The 15,651-nt window shown below is 42.2% G+C and overlaps 1 protein-coding gene across 2 annotated transcripts in view; it reads left to right on the top strand.

Moving 5' to 3' along the window:
- Nucleotides 1-1,047: 1,047 nt before the first annotated feature.
- The window catches only part of TMPRSS15 (transmembrane serine protease 15), a 93,128-nt gene continuing 78,524 nt past the window's right edge, over nt 1,048-15,651 (top strand). The window contains exons 1-3 of one of the 2 annotated variants that reach the window (XM_077342425.1): nt 1,048-1,287; nt 6,494-6,615; nt 9,277-9,344. In XM_077342425.1, coding sequence (XP_077198540.1) covers nt 1,149-1,287; nt 6,494-6,615; nt 9,277-9,344 — 329 coding nt within the window. In that variant the 5' untranslated portion in view covers nt 1,048-1,148. The remainder of the gene's footprint in view (nt 1,288-6,493; nt 6,616-9,276; nt 9,345-15,651) is intronic. The other variant, XM_077342424.1, reaches the window with a different exon arrangement.

The raw sequence follows: 15,651 nt of genomic DNA, 5'->3' as shown, positions 1-15,651 counted from the left end.
GTGTGTTTGTGTGTGTGTATGTGAGAGAGAGAGACTGAGTCAAAGAGTACAGTTGCCCAAAAAGACATTTTAGCAGTTGAGAAGGCCAAATTAGGTGTTTCCCTCTCCTGATGGTTTGCTTGGTTGCCTTTTAGTGTGTCCCAGAATCATTTCTAGAAGATGGCAAATTGTCATTCAGAAATTATTATTATGGTCAGTGTCCAGAGACTTCACACTAGAGCTCTTGTGCAAGTGGAAGCCCATGAAGAAGACCAGAATAGTTATTTGTACTATATTAATCTTACTGTATCCCTGTTTATGCTTCTGCTTGCACAAGAACAAGCAGAAGTATATTGAGTGCATTTATGTGTTGGCATCTCTGGATCTCTCTCTTGTGTCACTATAATGCACATATACTGTTTCCCGATGACAGCCTTTCATACAGTGTTTGGTGAAGCCCCAGAAGAACACAGCAGGAGGGCTTTGGAAAGAGGTGCAAAGAACCATGAGAGAAGGATTTGAAAAATATCATTGCAAGTTTAGCAGCTCATGTGAAGCCCTGACCTAAATATTTTATGCACAATATGTGTTGGGAAGAGCTACCTTTTAGGAGTAGTATATCAGGGAACAATATATTTTACTTCATGTTGAACAACTGTGCATGCATGTATATACACACACCAGCATTTATAATGCTTCATGATGAAGATGTGCTTTCCAGACCAGTCATTAATGGCCTTCAGAAACAGACTGCCACTCTTCCTACGAATTTAGAACTTTGGTTTTACTTCTTGTTGATGCAAAGGTAAAGTGATATGTGACTGAGAATTTTCAGGAAGCTATAAATCAAGCAACTGTAAGAAGCAGTGTTTAATGTCACTTAATGTCACTTGTGACAGATAAATGAAAGAATAATAATGCAGAAATGACAATTAACATTTACAGCCTTGGGTGTTTCTTGCGTACATATTTTATCTTGAAAATATTTGCTTCCTATAAAAATATTCTTTCAGACAACCCTGCACTGGATGAGTTGAGATTACTTTGTGCAAATAAAGATTATAGTTCTAAGAATCTCTGGTATATAAATATCTGTCCATGCTGATCATTGTTCTCGTCATTCTTTGATGCATCTGGTGACAACTCTTAGTTACTGTTTTTAGACTGAAATGAAACAGAAAAAGTCAATGAAGAATACTCCTCATAATAATTGTGAAATTCTGTTGGCTGTTCTCTTCATAATCTTGCTATGTGTTTCCACTGGATTATTGACACTTCTGTGGCTCTTAAATGAGACAACTCAGAAAGGTAAGTAATTCTGTGAGTTCTGTGGTAAATCTCCAAGTAGTTTCAGGTCTGATCCATCTCACACTGGGCCTTAATTTCAGGCCTGGTTGTGGGTATGGGGTGGGTCGTCATCCTCCACCTCCTCCTTCTGGCCACAGCTCCCTTCTCCATGGCCAGAAAGCTGCTAGGGGCTGGAGGTGCTTTGCCACCAAGGCCACTGCCACCTGGAAGGAGGGAGAAGGAGAATCTCAAGAACCTGAGGGCAGATTTTGCCCCAGTCAATCCCATCCTGGCCCTTTCCTTCAGGCCTGGTCATGGGAATGTGGTGGACTGGGCTGGGGTATTTGCACTCTTCCACCTCTTTGTCCTTCTGGCTGTGGCTCCTGCATCAGGGTTCCACCTCTCCTCTACATCCAGAAAGGCACTAGGGGCTGGAGGTGCTTCCGAGCCAAGCTGTCCTGCTACTGGTAAAGGGGAGGGGAGAGGTACAGCCCTGGGATGCAGTTTGTACCCTGATCCATTCCACACCAGGCTTTCCCTTCAGGCCTCGTCGTGGGGTGGGATGGAGTGGGCTGAGGTGTTCCTTCTCCTTCTGGCTGTGGCATCTGCCTCAGTCCTCCACCTCTCCCCCATGGCCAGAAAGCTTCAGAGGGAGAGTTGCCAGTTTGGGGTTAGAAAATACCTGGAGACTATGGCAGTGGTACTGGGAGTAGGCAGGATTTGGAGAGGACCTCAGTGTAATATAATTATATGACCCCCCCCCCCAAAAGCAGCCAATTTCACAACTGTGGGATCCTGGTAGTCACTGGCAGTCTTCAAGCAAAGGCTGGATACACACTTTTCTTGGATGCTTTAGGATGCTTTGGGCTGATCCTGCATTGAGCAGGGGGTTGGATTAGATGGCCTGTATGGCCCTGTCCAACTCTATGATTCTATGATTCTATGATTCTGTGATTCTATGATTGGTCCTATTCCAACTCAGACAGCCGGACACATTCCACCCCCCAGGCTGTTTCACAAATATATAGAGGAACCATGGATAAGGATAAGCGTTTTATATTCAAGCACAGTTCTCCAGATATAATGCAACAAAATTTTCTCTACCATACATATATATTGGGGGGGGGGGTGGTAATTGCCAGGAAGGTATAGCTAGAGTACAGGTTTAGCTAGAGTTTAAAAGGCTTCCATATAGAGGATAGAGCAGAGTTATTCTCTTATGCCCTAGAGGGACAGACCAGAACTTATGGAATGAAATTAATTCAAAAGCAATTCCATCTAAACATCTGGAAGAAGTTCCTGACAGAGTGGTTTCTCAGTGGAACAGGCTTCCTTGGGGGTGGTGGGTTCTCCATCTTTGGAAATTTTTAAACAGAGGCTGGATAGCCATCTGACAGAGAGGTTGATTCTCCGAAAGTTCAAGGGGGTGGCAGGTTACAGTGGATGAGCGGGTTGTGAGTGTCTTGCATAGTGCAGGGGGTTGGACTAGATGACCCATGAGTTCCCTTCCAACTCTATTATTCTATGATTCTATGCCTAATTAAATGGGCAGTTATAGCTGAGATTAAGGCAGTTATCAGTTATCAGAATCTTGTGAATTATTGTCAATCAGCATACAAATACAAGAGTTTAGGAACATAAGTTGAGTTCAGTGGTAGCCCTAAGGTCAACAATTTCAACTGTGGGTACAAACAGGAACTGAGAGACTAATATTACAAATACCCTCTTTAAGTTACATCTTTAAAAGTTTTCCTTAAATGTTACATATAGGTAAGGTTAATAAGACTAAAGATGTATAAGTAACTAGACAATAAGCACAGCTGCCACTCATTAGCAGGCAGGCCACCATTGTCCTGGTGGGAGAGGAAGGAGTGAAGGAGAATGACTCATTTCCATGGGAAATGCCCCACACGGTAGGAGCATGAGTGAGGATGGCTACAGGGCTTGGAATAGCTTTAAGAGGACAGCCGGTCCAAGCAAGCAGCCTCTCGCTTTTCATTATGTCCAAAGTTTTGACTTGCCCACCCTCCCTCTCTTTCTTTTCACTTTGTGTTTTTAAATGTTTATACTTATGCTCTTTATGGCTGGCGGTTATGTTTGGGATGGATCCTTTGGGGGTGGAGCCTGCACCTGTGTGCCTGGCTCCACCATGATTGGGGGCCTCCTTAAGAGACTGGTATGTAATGGGGAGCTGTGTCCTCCCAAGAGTGGGGTGGCTGCTCTTGCATGGCAGGTAGATGGGAGGAACTCCAATAGAACTGAACTGTCAGATCTGTAGATGACCGCAAGTGGTGTTCTGTAATTATTGTAAGAGTAGAAAGAAAAGAAAAGAAAACTTAGTTACTGAAATTACCGTATTTGCCGGCGTACAAGGCGACTGGGCGTATAAGACGACCCCCCAACATTTCAACTCAAAATATTGAGTGAGCCCAGTGGGGGGGGAGCCGATCGCCGCCTGCCGCTCGCCGCCCGCTGCTCGCCGCTCGCCGCTCACCGCCGCCCGCCGCCGCTCGCCACCCGCCGCCCGCGGCGCTGCTCACCCAGTGGGGGGAGCCGCTCGCCGCCGCTCGCCGCTCCCCGCCACCCGCCGCCGCTCGCCGCTCGCCGCCCGCCGGCGCAGCTCACCCAGTGGGGGGGAGCCGCTCGCCGCCGCTCCCCGCTCGCCGCTCCCCGCCACCCGCCGCCGCTCGCTGCCCGCCGGCGCAGCTCACCCAGTGGGGGGGAGCCGCTCGCCGCCGCTCGCCGCTCGCCGCCGCTCGCCGCCACTTGCTGCTCGCCAGAAGAGCACCCGGCGTATAAGACGGCCCCCCCACTTGGAGGCATGTTTTTCAGAGGAAAAAAGCCGTCTTATACGCCGGCAAATACGGTAATCAGGGAAATCCTCTGACTGAAAGTTACAATCTCTAATGAAAAGTTTACATCACCCCCGCAACTGTTCCTCATTGAAACAAATGGGAATGGATAATGGATACAATGGACAAAGAACAAATGAAATAGCAAAACTCGGGGAAAATCATACAATGTAAAAAGTACAATGGACTAAAAGCATGGAAATAAATGTATGCTTACTGGATAATGCTTCAAAGTGTGGCCAAGACTCACCCATGGCTGCCTGTTGAAGCTGCAGAAGGCTGGCTTGAGGGCAGACACTATTGCCCCAGCTACCACCACACTGCACATAGGAGGAACAGCATGCCCAATTTATGTATGTATGTATATATGTATGCATTTATTTATTTATTTATTTATTTATTTATTTATTTATTTATTTATTTATTGCCCTCCCCGGAGGCGAGTTGTCGAGGAGGTGGGACTGGGGACACCTATAAAGGCACCATGTGATGCACGTTTCAGCTTCTTGCCCCGCAATCACCGAACAGTTTCCCACCCACCCTCCCGCCTACCCTGTTTTTGTTGGATGTTTGTAGTTAGCAATTGGTAAGTTTTTGTTCAGCACAGCTTCTAAGTTTGGCCCGGAGATGGAGCCTCTTGGCAGGGAGTCTGGCCTGTGTGTTAGACTCCGTGGGGATTTGGGGCCTCTTAAGAGGTGGCACATAGTGAGTAATGCCAACCCGTCTGGGAAGGCGTAGAATAGTCTCGTGTGTCAGGTGGTCTAGGCATAGACCACTGAGGTTGGCACCCTTTGGCTCCCCTATTAAGGTCGCTTCCTATTCAGATAGGACTCCGGTAGGCAAGTGGATCCATGTTTCTGGCTGGGAATGGGAGCGGGTACCCAGGGTGCCTCTGAGGATTAGGCAGTCAGCTGACAGTTCGGGTCAGGCTCCCTATCAGGCCAGGCCAACTGTCTTGCACGGGAAAAAAAATAAAGCTGTGACCATCTTTCAATCCAACACTTGTGTTGTGTCTCCTTCCAGCCACAAAGTTCTCACCTGCAAGTTAACATAACCAGCAAACATTCCATTACTTGAGCAGAACATAGTTTCACAACTAGTGAGTAATTCCTGCTTAGGTAAATTAGCTTTGCCTTGTTTCTTGGGGAACCAGTTCTCAATAACAGAAATGGCACCAAAGATGTTCCCCTACCTTGAAACAACTATTTTGCCAAACTGGATCCATGCCACAATAACATGACGCATGTAAAGGATTCTATATAGGTCTTCCCTCAAGATCAACTTGGATACTTCAGTTAGTGCAGAATGACACAGATCAGTTATTATAATTCTTATTAAATTTCTTCTCCTGTTGATTGTGCTGGCTTTATGTTATCTTGCTTGACTGTCAGTGAGAAATAAATAAATGGGGGAAGACAGAGAAAGTGAAGGTGAGAGAGAGTGGTGTGGGGGAGACTTGGACCTGTGGTATCTTTCTGCTAATGGAAAGGGACAGTTTTGCCAATTCTCCTCCTGCAGATGGCTGATCCTGCCTTCCATTAGCATCAGCCAGTCCTGTGATTCTGGTGACATAAAATGTCTTTGCATGTCATTTCTTATGATCCTTTGTACTTCAAGAACAGAATTTCATGAATCAATTTGTTCTACAGTGGAAACAGAGAGGCAATGATATCCCATTCAAATGATAGAAATGCTTTCAATTGGCTGCATCCAGTTTTGTGGTCCCTGTAAAACAAAAATGCTTTTGGATACCATGCAAGGGGTGTGAACAGCCCCTTCTCTGTTAAGCATACAAACTCCTAGGGAAATATTGGCTCAGTCAAACCAAAGGAAGCATGTATGCCCATTTATACCCAGGTTAAAATGGAACTCTAATACCAGAACTGTTGTATATTATACTTTAAAACAGTGGTCCCCAAACTTTTTATCACAGGGGCCGGTCAACGCTTGACAATTTTACTGAGGCCCGGGGGGGGTAGTCTTTTGCTGAGGGACATCGCTGCCACCGCCGCCTGACCCCTACTCCACTTGCTTTCCTGCTGGTACCCCTGACTTCCCACCACCCACTGGGGTGTGCTGCCATGGCGGCCACTGGAGAGCACCAAAGGTGAGCTGGCGGCAGAGTGGCAGGGTAGCCCCTGAGGCAGCAGACAGGGTGGGGGAGGAGGAGCCGCAGCCCAGTACTGACTGATCCATGGACCGGACCAGGGTTTGGGGACCACTGCTTTAAAATTTTGAGACTGTGATAAATAATTTGGTCTTAAACATTACATTGATCCTCTGTGCTCAGAAATAAAACATGAAAAAGAGCTTTAGACACGATGCAAAATGAGAGAAACCTGTCCTTGCTGTAATGTGTATGTTTTGTTTCTCAGATGGAAGTAGTCATACAGCCCAAGGTACATTCACAGTGCTGTCAGGAGCATCTTTCAGTTTGGCTTTGCAAGACCAGTCATCAACCACCTTTAAAAGTCTAGCCTTTGACATCCAGCAAATGGTAAGAATCAACTGACAGCTATGTAAAACTAGTAATGAATGGCATTTTCTTTTAAAAAAAAATCCTGAAATCTGCAGAAAGAAGGAGTAGCAGGAGGTTTTTCACTCTCTCACAAAAAAACACACAAAAAAGTGTATCAGCCACAGGAATTTTGGAACACTGTGCAAAATAAATTGCCTTTAGAACACTACCTCTTTTTATACTGTGGCTGAGGGTTGTAATAGTTGTCCTTCATCTTTTATTTTTTTCCTCTTGCATCCTGGAATGAACATATAAAATAAATTGCCAAAAAGTCTGCTATAATTAAATGTAACCTTTCATTTGAATATGGCTGACAACAGGTTGCCTGCATTTTACAGATCCCCATCTGATTTGAATCCTGGCCTAGCATTTCTGTTGGGCCTCATGATTTTGAGCCTGAATATTAACTTGTGTCAAGAGGTGCCAAGTGACATCCCTCCCCCTTCATGTCATTTAACATGAGAAAAGGTATAACTCATACCAACTTGACAGAACTTCCAAAAATTCCTGTTTGCTCCAAAGTTTTCTGAAAGGCTGGGGGGCAATCAGACACTGTAAAAGATGGGGATGTTTCTCCTTGGCTACCATGCAGAAGCACTCATTGGCCATCATGCCCAAGGCACCAAAATCACTCCACTTCTTCATAGCCAGAAGATGCCATTATCAGGTAGAATAAGGAACAGGCTTCTGTCCACATTATCATACATTATCATAGCAGTACAATATTTTTGTAGAAGTATGTTCTCAAATGAGAATGGAGGAAGTACAGGAACATGTGATCGATTTCATCTTTGATTCCCACATGATTTCCCCCAGCTAACCTACTTTCTCTTATCCTAGACCTATATGTTAGCCCAGCAGGTGAAAATGTAGAATAAATCTAGACTATACATGAAAGCTTACAAAATTTTCTTCCTCCAAATTCATTCCGAGATTTTAGTGTTTAAAATTATCTGATAGATTTTGTGAAGCAGAAGCAGTACATTGCAAACTGTTCGTTGTTACATTAAAAAATATTCCAATATGTATGTATCCAGCTACATATACATAGATAGTGCTGTGTTTGTCTTTTAAGTTATTATATGTTCATAAACATTCATGCCAAGGCTGCCAAATTTCTAGAGCAGGCTTTCTCAACCAGGATTTTGTGAATCCCTGGGTTTTCTTGATGGCTCTAGAAGGGTCTCCTGAATGGGTGGGATTTAATTAATTTATATATTTGTTAAACATTTATTGGGTGATATGACCATATGCTATCTCAGTGATGAACTTGGAGTGGGAGAAGGGGTGGGGCCCCAGGTGAGCATCTACACAGCTATACATCCCAAACATATTCTACATGATCACACCACTTCTAGAGTTTCTCAATACCTAAAGAACATTTCAGCGGGTTCTCAATGGTAAGAATGTTGAGAAAGGCTGTCCTAGAGACATTACTGAGGAATCAGGAATATTGAAGCATCAATGGATCATTAGTCTGATCTAGCATATCTGAAAACAACATATTATTGTCACTGTACTTTGGAGGACTGAAAACAAAAGTGTTATGATAATTTGCATGAGAACCATCCAAAGTAACACAAAACATTTTGAGTTATCCAGAGTTCTTCATCCAGTTGGGTATTGAAAACAAAAATAGAGGTGGGTGAAGATGCTACAGAAACTGACCTTGTTTGCATCCTTTGTAGATTATCAGGCCAATTTGAACAGTTACAACAGTGCCAAGAGATGGTATTAGATCTCTTATATCATGTAAAGACTATTTCACATTTTCCTATATGAAATGTCTTCCAATGAAATAAAACTGTTCCTCCAGGCACATCATGGTGTCATGTTTATTTCACTGATCCCCTAATTGTATTGTTTTTGGAAGGCATCACCGATGGTTAATAGAAGTCACAGGGAAAAGTTTAGTTCCTACCATTGTGCACTGCAGTAGACAACACAGCAGCCTTACCAGAAGGCTGCAAGAAGCAACAACACAGCTGTTGTGTCCACAACCACATCATGAAGGCATGTAGCATGTCAGTAGTAGTAGAACTTAGCAAGAGAACATTTGTTGCTGGCCATTAACTACTCAGTAGTCTTGAGCTTGCCTGATGCTGCTCACATGAGCCTGGAGATCCATGCTGCTTCCTAATAACCAAGGTGGGGGATTGTGCTCTTGTCCCACTTCAATGGTTCTCAGTTGTGAGGGTGGGATTTTTTCCTCTGTGACTCACCCTGCAGACTTCTTGTACTATTTTCAATCACAATGTTTTACATGTTTACAATTTTTTGTATTTTGTATTTTAACATTATCTGTGGGTTTAAAAGTTCACATATGAAGCAATCTAAAGAATAATTTGTGTATCTGAATATATAGCATAATGAGGGGGAGAGTTACTTCCTAAACTATGACAAAGGCTGGAATAGAAACAGTATATGCAGTACTAAATTATACAGTATCAATTTATTAAACTTCAATGTACAGTAGTGCTAAGGTTTTGATGAGAAAAGCCAATGGTATATGACTCATTTCTATTAATCTGAAAGCTCTCTGAAAACTAACTTTGAAGTACATAGATTTGCAGATAAGCACTGACAGTTGTTATTCTCATTTTTTAAAATACTTTGTCTCCCTTATATGTTTTTATCTAGGTAGATGACATCTTTCAATCAAGTGAAGTTCAAAATGAATATAAGAGATGTGAGGTTTTGCAGTTCAGGTGAGTGAACTGATTAAGTGAAAGCCTATATTGACTGTTACACTTGAATCGTTTTGTACTGGGAATTTTCCCTACCTTACTGCTGGTCCAGTGGCAGGGCAGATTTCTAAACATATGGCTAAAGCTACACTGGAATGGTTTAAAGGAAATAATGTTAATGAAATGGCCTAGTCAAAGCTCAAACCTCAATCCAATTGAGAATCTGTGGCCTGACTTGAAGATTTCTGTACACCAATGCTACCCATCTAGCTTGAAGGAATTAAAGCAGTTTTGCCTTGAGGAATGGGCAAAAACACAGTAGCTAGATGTGTTTAGCTTATAGGCATAACCCAAGAAAGTCAAAGCTGTATTTGCAGCAAAAGATTGCTCTACAAAGCATTGAAGTTGGGGACAAATACTTATGCAGAGTCATGATTTCTGTTTTTCTTTTCTTGACTACTGTTTGTGTCACAATAAAAAATATTTTGTACCTTCAAAGTGGAAGGCATGTTGTGAAATGGTGCTCAATGGTGCTAAATGCCCTTGTTTGTCATGTGACAAAACAGGATAAACACCAAGAAGAGTTGGTTCTTATATGGTGCTTTTCTCTCCCTGAAGGAGTCTCAAAGTAGCTTACAGTCGCCTTCCCTTTCCTCTCCGCACAACAGACACCCTATGAGGTAGGTGAGGCTGAGAGACCCCTAATATTACTGCTCCGTCAGAACAGCTTTATCCATGTTGTGGCGAGCCCAAGGTCACTCAGATGGCTGCATGTGGGGGAGCGAAAAATTGAACCTCAGAACAGGCTAAGTGAATGCTGAGTGGCAACCTGAGTCAAAGTAATGTCCTCACTAAGAACTAGAAGACTAAGAGGTCCCCAAGTACTCAATTAATCTTTTCAAAAGGTATGGAGGTAGTACAAAATACGTTTGTACAATATGTTTCAGAGTCTGGAGTCTGGGTGTTGTCACAGAGGTGGACCTGAAAACCACAGATTGATAATCTGGATCTTGATATATAAGAAAATTCTGCAATAGATTATTAAATAGTTATTCCATAAATTTCTGGAAGAGAAAGCATTTCTACTAGGGGGAACTCAGTAGTAGAGCATTTATTTGGTAAAAAGAAGGTCCAAACTTCAATTCCTAACTTCTCCAGTTTTAAAGGATGAGGTAGTATGCAGTGTGAAAGTCCTCTCTGGCCGATTCCATATGGCGTCCGCCATGCTGGGCCACTGGAAGTACGTAGCTATGGCGCTGCATGCTCCGCAGCTTCATGTGCTCATGTGAAATAGAGTGTTTTCATCAAAAACAAGTCATGACAGATTAAGCTTACTTACTTTTTGATAAATTAACTTGTTTGGTAGACCATCAGAATATTGTGATCATAGTGTGTCATGATTTCAGGAAAGCATTTGGCAAAATATCTCATGATATCCTTGAGGCATTATTTACATATGGCATTGATATAATTGTTGTAGGTGAGAAGACAAATCACGGTTGCATTTCTGAGTGACAAGTCATTCCTGGAAAGTAGATCCTATGTACTTTTAACTACACCAGGGAGTCTACTGGTATGGTTAAAGGACTAGAGAGTCTGCTCATATATGGCTTTTGTTTGTTTTTGTGGCATTAAATGTGTATTAATTTCATTATTCATTATCAGAATTATGAAAATGGTAGTTTCATTATTATAATAATTAACATGAACATGAAATGAATTCTCCATCTAATCAGCCTGTAACAAAAAACACAAATGATTTTCCCTCCTTTGTTCTTGTTTCTACTAGTGTAATATATAAAGCAGCAGATTTGCATATGCATTTCCTGTTTTGTTGCCTTTTTTATGTCTGTTCATGAGCATATAATTGGACTGGTTTTTTATAAGAAAAAGTTATGTGGAGCAAGCTAGTTTTGTGTTCCATTCTTGGAACATAGATGAGTCATCACGATAGCAACAAAAGCCTTTGTTTACTCAGCATACCCTCCGGGTTATCAGCCTCTTTTAAAAAATTAAAAGGAAGAATACTGCTGCTTCTGCTTTGTGCTATGATAAGTTTAACCACTGCTTCCCTGAGAGTACAGAAATATCAGTGACAGTCTTCTGGCACATATTCTTTGAAATACTAAAAAAGGCCTCAAGTGATTTTTTTCATCGGAAACTTTATTCAGTTGAATAAGCATGATTATAGAGTCACAGTTCTTCAGTCCAGAACTTGCTACAAGGTAAATCAATACTGAGAGTTACTGAAACCAACTAGCAGTCCCCAAAAGGTAATCAAATATCCCAAAGCAGAGACAAGTTACCATTGGATGCTACACACTCTCAGATTTTGATATATTTCTGAGTACTGCCCCACCATGCAGCTAAAAAAAAATAATCTAGAGTAGATCTCTGCATACAAGGGGGGAGGAGAGCCAGGTTTATCCCCCTTGCACTGAAAAATCAGAAGGGCAAACAACCTCCTAGCACATGGAAACATCACATTTTAAAAATTAAAAAAACATAATGGCAACGGAGATTTCATGATATTATATTGCTACAACTTGGACATCATTTTGAGTTGCTAGGCAACCCCATACAATATCATCAAGGCTTCACAGAGTTTTCTTTACAACTTTTTGAGGGACTTATGGCCTATTTTTGAAGCCTAAACAATATCAGAATTATGCTGGCCTCCCTACCGTAGCCTCAATTTATATGTCATCTGGGTCTTCCCACCCCTTCTCTTTTCCTTCTCTAGCAAGTATAAAATCTGGGCAGCTTATATCGGAACTGTGTTTTAGAGTTTTTGTTTCTATATTATATTATGTATGCATTTTATCATGATGTAATCCACCTTGAGTCTTATGGGATGTAGCAGAAAATATAAACAATTATAAATAAATTAAATAAATTTCAAATCCATCAATGCATTCTGCTCCTGAACCTGTTTGCACTGTTTCCATTTTACAATTATCAGTGTTAATAGTATTAATGTTATGGTTATCTATATGTTATGGATTGTTTCTTGTACTGTTTTCTATGTTTTATGTAAACCACCCTGAGCCTCCGGGGAGGACGGTATATAAATATAATAAATAAATAATTAAAATTATCAGATGAAATAACATAAGAGGTTGAGAAACATAAAAATTATTATCTTAAAAATATATTAAATGCACAATTTATTTCACAGTGCTAAAGGTCAGTTAAAAACAACAGGTTCCTAGATTGTTTTATAGGCTGGGTTTGTTTCTTTTCTCTTTTCTGTTTTGTTTTTGGGAACAACAGAGGCATCTGCTAACTCTTCAGCTGGAGGATGCTACAGTCAGCTTTCTTCCCTTGCTGCTCCTCTCAATTTCCACTCGAGTAATCTTGAGAAAGTGGCAAGGTACAGGATTACGTATGAAGCTACCTTACACTGAAGCAGATAGTTGTTCCATGAAAGGTAGTATTGTCCACTCAGATTCACAGCAGTTGTCCAGGATCTCAAGCAGAAATTCAGACTCTATCCTCAAATTTACTGACCGTTTATTGTAATGGAGACTGTATTATGATTATACTCACTTAGTCACTTATTTTTAAATTATGATTTTCACCTATATATGTCATGATTTTTCTAAATATTTTGCAAGATCCATACATTATATTAAATGTAAAATCAAATCAGTGGGTATGATTGTAACTAATAATGCACTGGAAAACTAGCATTATAATCCTAAGAATGCTTACTGGGAGCAAGTCTCATTGTTCTGACTAGAATTATGAATAGAACTGTTTTGACTGCTCTCTTTTTTGCCTAAATGTTTAGGATACATCTGAAAATAGAAGCTGATCTATCAGGGCTTTCCTACCCACTGAACAACCTTTATTCCTCATCCGTCATCAGTCAAATTTCACTGAAATTTAACCAGTATCAAAAGAATGGGCAAAGTGCTAGGATAATTACCATAGCTTCCCTACCATTACTACCGTTGTGTGCACACACAGTCTTTCCAATAAAGGAGAAATCCAGGGGCAGTGTTACGGGGCTTAATACCCTTTGGATATAAGGGAATACTGAGGTGTATTTGGAAAAGCAATTTATCTGTAAGTGTACAATAGAGCAGGGATATCAAAAATAACACCCACAGACCAGCACCAGCCAGTCCAGGGTTCTTATCCTGCCTGCAAGAAACTGGTCATTACCTTTATTGCCAGAAAACAGAGGCTGTGCATTATGTTCCTGTACACTTTCCCAGTGCTAAGGAGTAATCGGTGGTATTTATTTATTTATCCATTTATTCACATTTATATACTGCCCTACCATAAGGCTCAGGGCGGTTTACATCGAACTGAAAAACTTTACAGGAAACATTACATATAACTAACTATATCATTAATATAACATTAATATTATTAACTGATAGTAACAGAGTAACGTATAACATTAAACAATAATAATACAACAGGTCCAGGAGTCTTGGTAGATTTCTGGGAGGGAGGGAGAGTGGGGCAGGGGCCCTGCAGATGTTGTTGACTGATTGTGCCTGGCCTCAGCCAAATGCCTGGTGGAGGAGCTCCCTTTTGCAGGCCTGCTTTAGTTCTACCAGGGCCCTGATCATAGAATCATAGAATCATAGAATTATAGAGTTGGAAGGGGCCATACAGGCCATCTAGGCCAACCCCCTGCTCAAAGCAGGATTAGCCCTAAACATCCTAAAGCATCCAAGAAAAGTGTGTATCCAACCTTTGCTTGAAGACTTCCAGTGAGGGGGAGCTCTCCACCTCAGGCAGCCTATTCCACTGCTGAACTACTCTGACTGTGAAAAACGTTTTCCTGATATCTAGCCTATATCGTTGTACTTGAAGTTTAAACCCATTACTGCGTGTACTCTCCTCTGCAGCCAGCAGAAACAGCATCCTGCCCTCCTCCAAGTGACAACCTTTCAAATACTTAAAGAGGGCTATCATGTCCCCTCTCAACCTCCTTTTCTCCAGGCTGAACATTCCCAAGTCCCTCAACCTATCTTCATAGGGCTTGGTCCCTTGGCCCCAGATCATCTTCGTCGCTCTCCTCTGTGTCCTTTTAATTTTATCGACGTCCTTCTTGAAGTGAGGCCTCCAGAACTGCACAAAGTACTCCAGGTGTGGTCTGACCAGTGCCGTATACAATGGGACTATGACATCTTGTGATTTTGATGTGATGCCCCTGTTGATACAGCCCAAAATGGCATTAGCCTTTTTTACCGCTGCATCACACTGCCTGCTCATGTTTAGTTTACAATCCACAAGTACCCCAAGGTCTCGTTCACACACAGTGCTACCTAGAAGAATCTCTTCTGGGAGCTCATTCCAGCAGGTGGGGGCCAGGACAGAGAAGGCTCTGGCCTTGGTCAAGGTGGACTTGATAGGCTCGAAAAGTGGGCTAAACTGAATAAAATGAAGTTCAATAGGGACAAATGTAAAGTTATGCATTTAGGTAGGAAAAACCAAATACACCAATATAAGATGGGGGAGACTTGTCTTGACAGTAGCATGTGCGAAAAGGATCTAGGAGTCTTAGTAGACCATACATTGAACATGAGTCAGCGGTGTGACTCAGTGGCTAAAAACGCAAATGGGATTTTGGGCTGTATCAAATGGAGTATTGTGTCCAGATCACAGGAGGTGATGGTACCGCTTTACTCTGCTCTGGTTCAGCCTCACCTGGAGTACTGTGTTCAGTTTTGGGCACCCAGTTGAAGAGAGATGTTGACAAACTGGAACATGTCCAGAGGAGGGCAACAAAGATGGTGAGGGGTTTGGAGACCAAGACATATGAAGAAAGGCTGGGGGAGCTTGGTCTGTTTAGCCTAGAGAGGAGACGACTGAGAGGGGATCTGATAACCATCTTCAAGTATTTAAAAGGGAGCCATATGGAGGATGGAGCAGAATTGTTCTCTCTTGCCGCAGAGGGACAGACCAGAACGAATGGGATGAAATGAATTCAAAAGAAATTCCATCTAAACATCTGGAAGAAGTTCCTGACAGTTAAAGCGGTTTCTCAGGAGGTGGTGGGTTCTCCATCTTTGGAAATTTTAAAACAGAGGCTAGATAGCCAGCTGATGGAGAAGCTGATTCTGTGAAGGCAAAGGGGTGGCAGGTTACAGTAGATGAGCGATTGGGATGTGAGTGTCCTGCATAGTGCAGGGGGTTGGATTAGATGACCCATGAGGTCCCTTCCAACTCTATTATGCTATGATTCTATGATTCTATTACTTCTTTAGGGCCAGGGACCATTAGCCAGTTGATGGCAGCGGAGTGTAAAGCTCTTTTGGGGGCATAGGCGGTTCTTCAGGTACGCTGGGCAATGATCACATATGGC

This window comes from Paroedura picta, chromosome 6 (assembly GCF_049243985.1).
Source record: "Paroedura picta isolate Pp20150507F chromosome 6, Ppicta_v3.0, whole genome shotgun sequence".
NCBI lineage: Eukaryota > Metazoa > Chordata > Lepidosauria > Squamata > Gekkonidae > Paroedura > Paroedura picta.
This window is presented reverse-complemented; position numbering and strand designations above follow the sequence as displayed.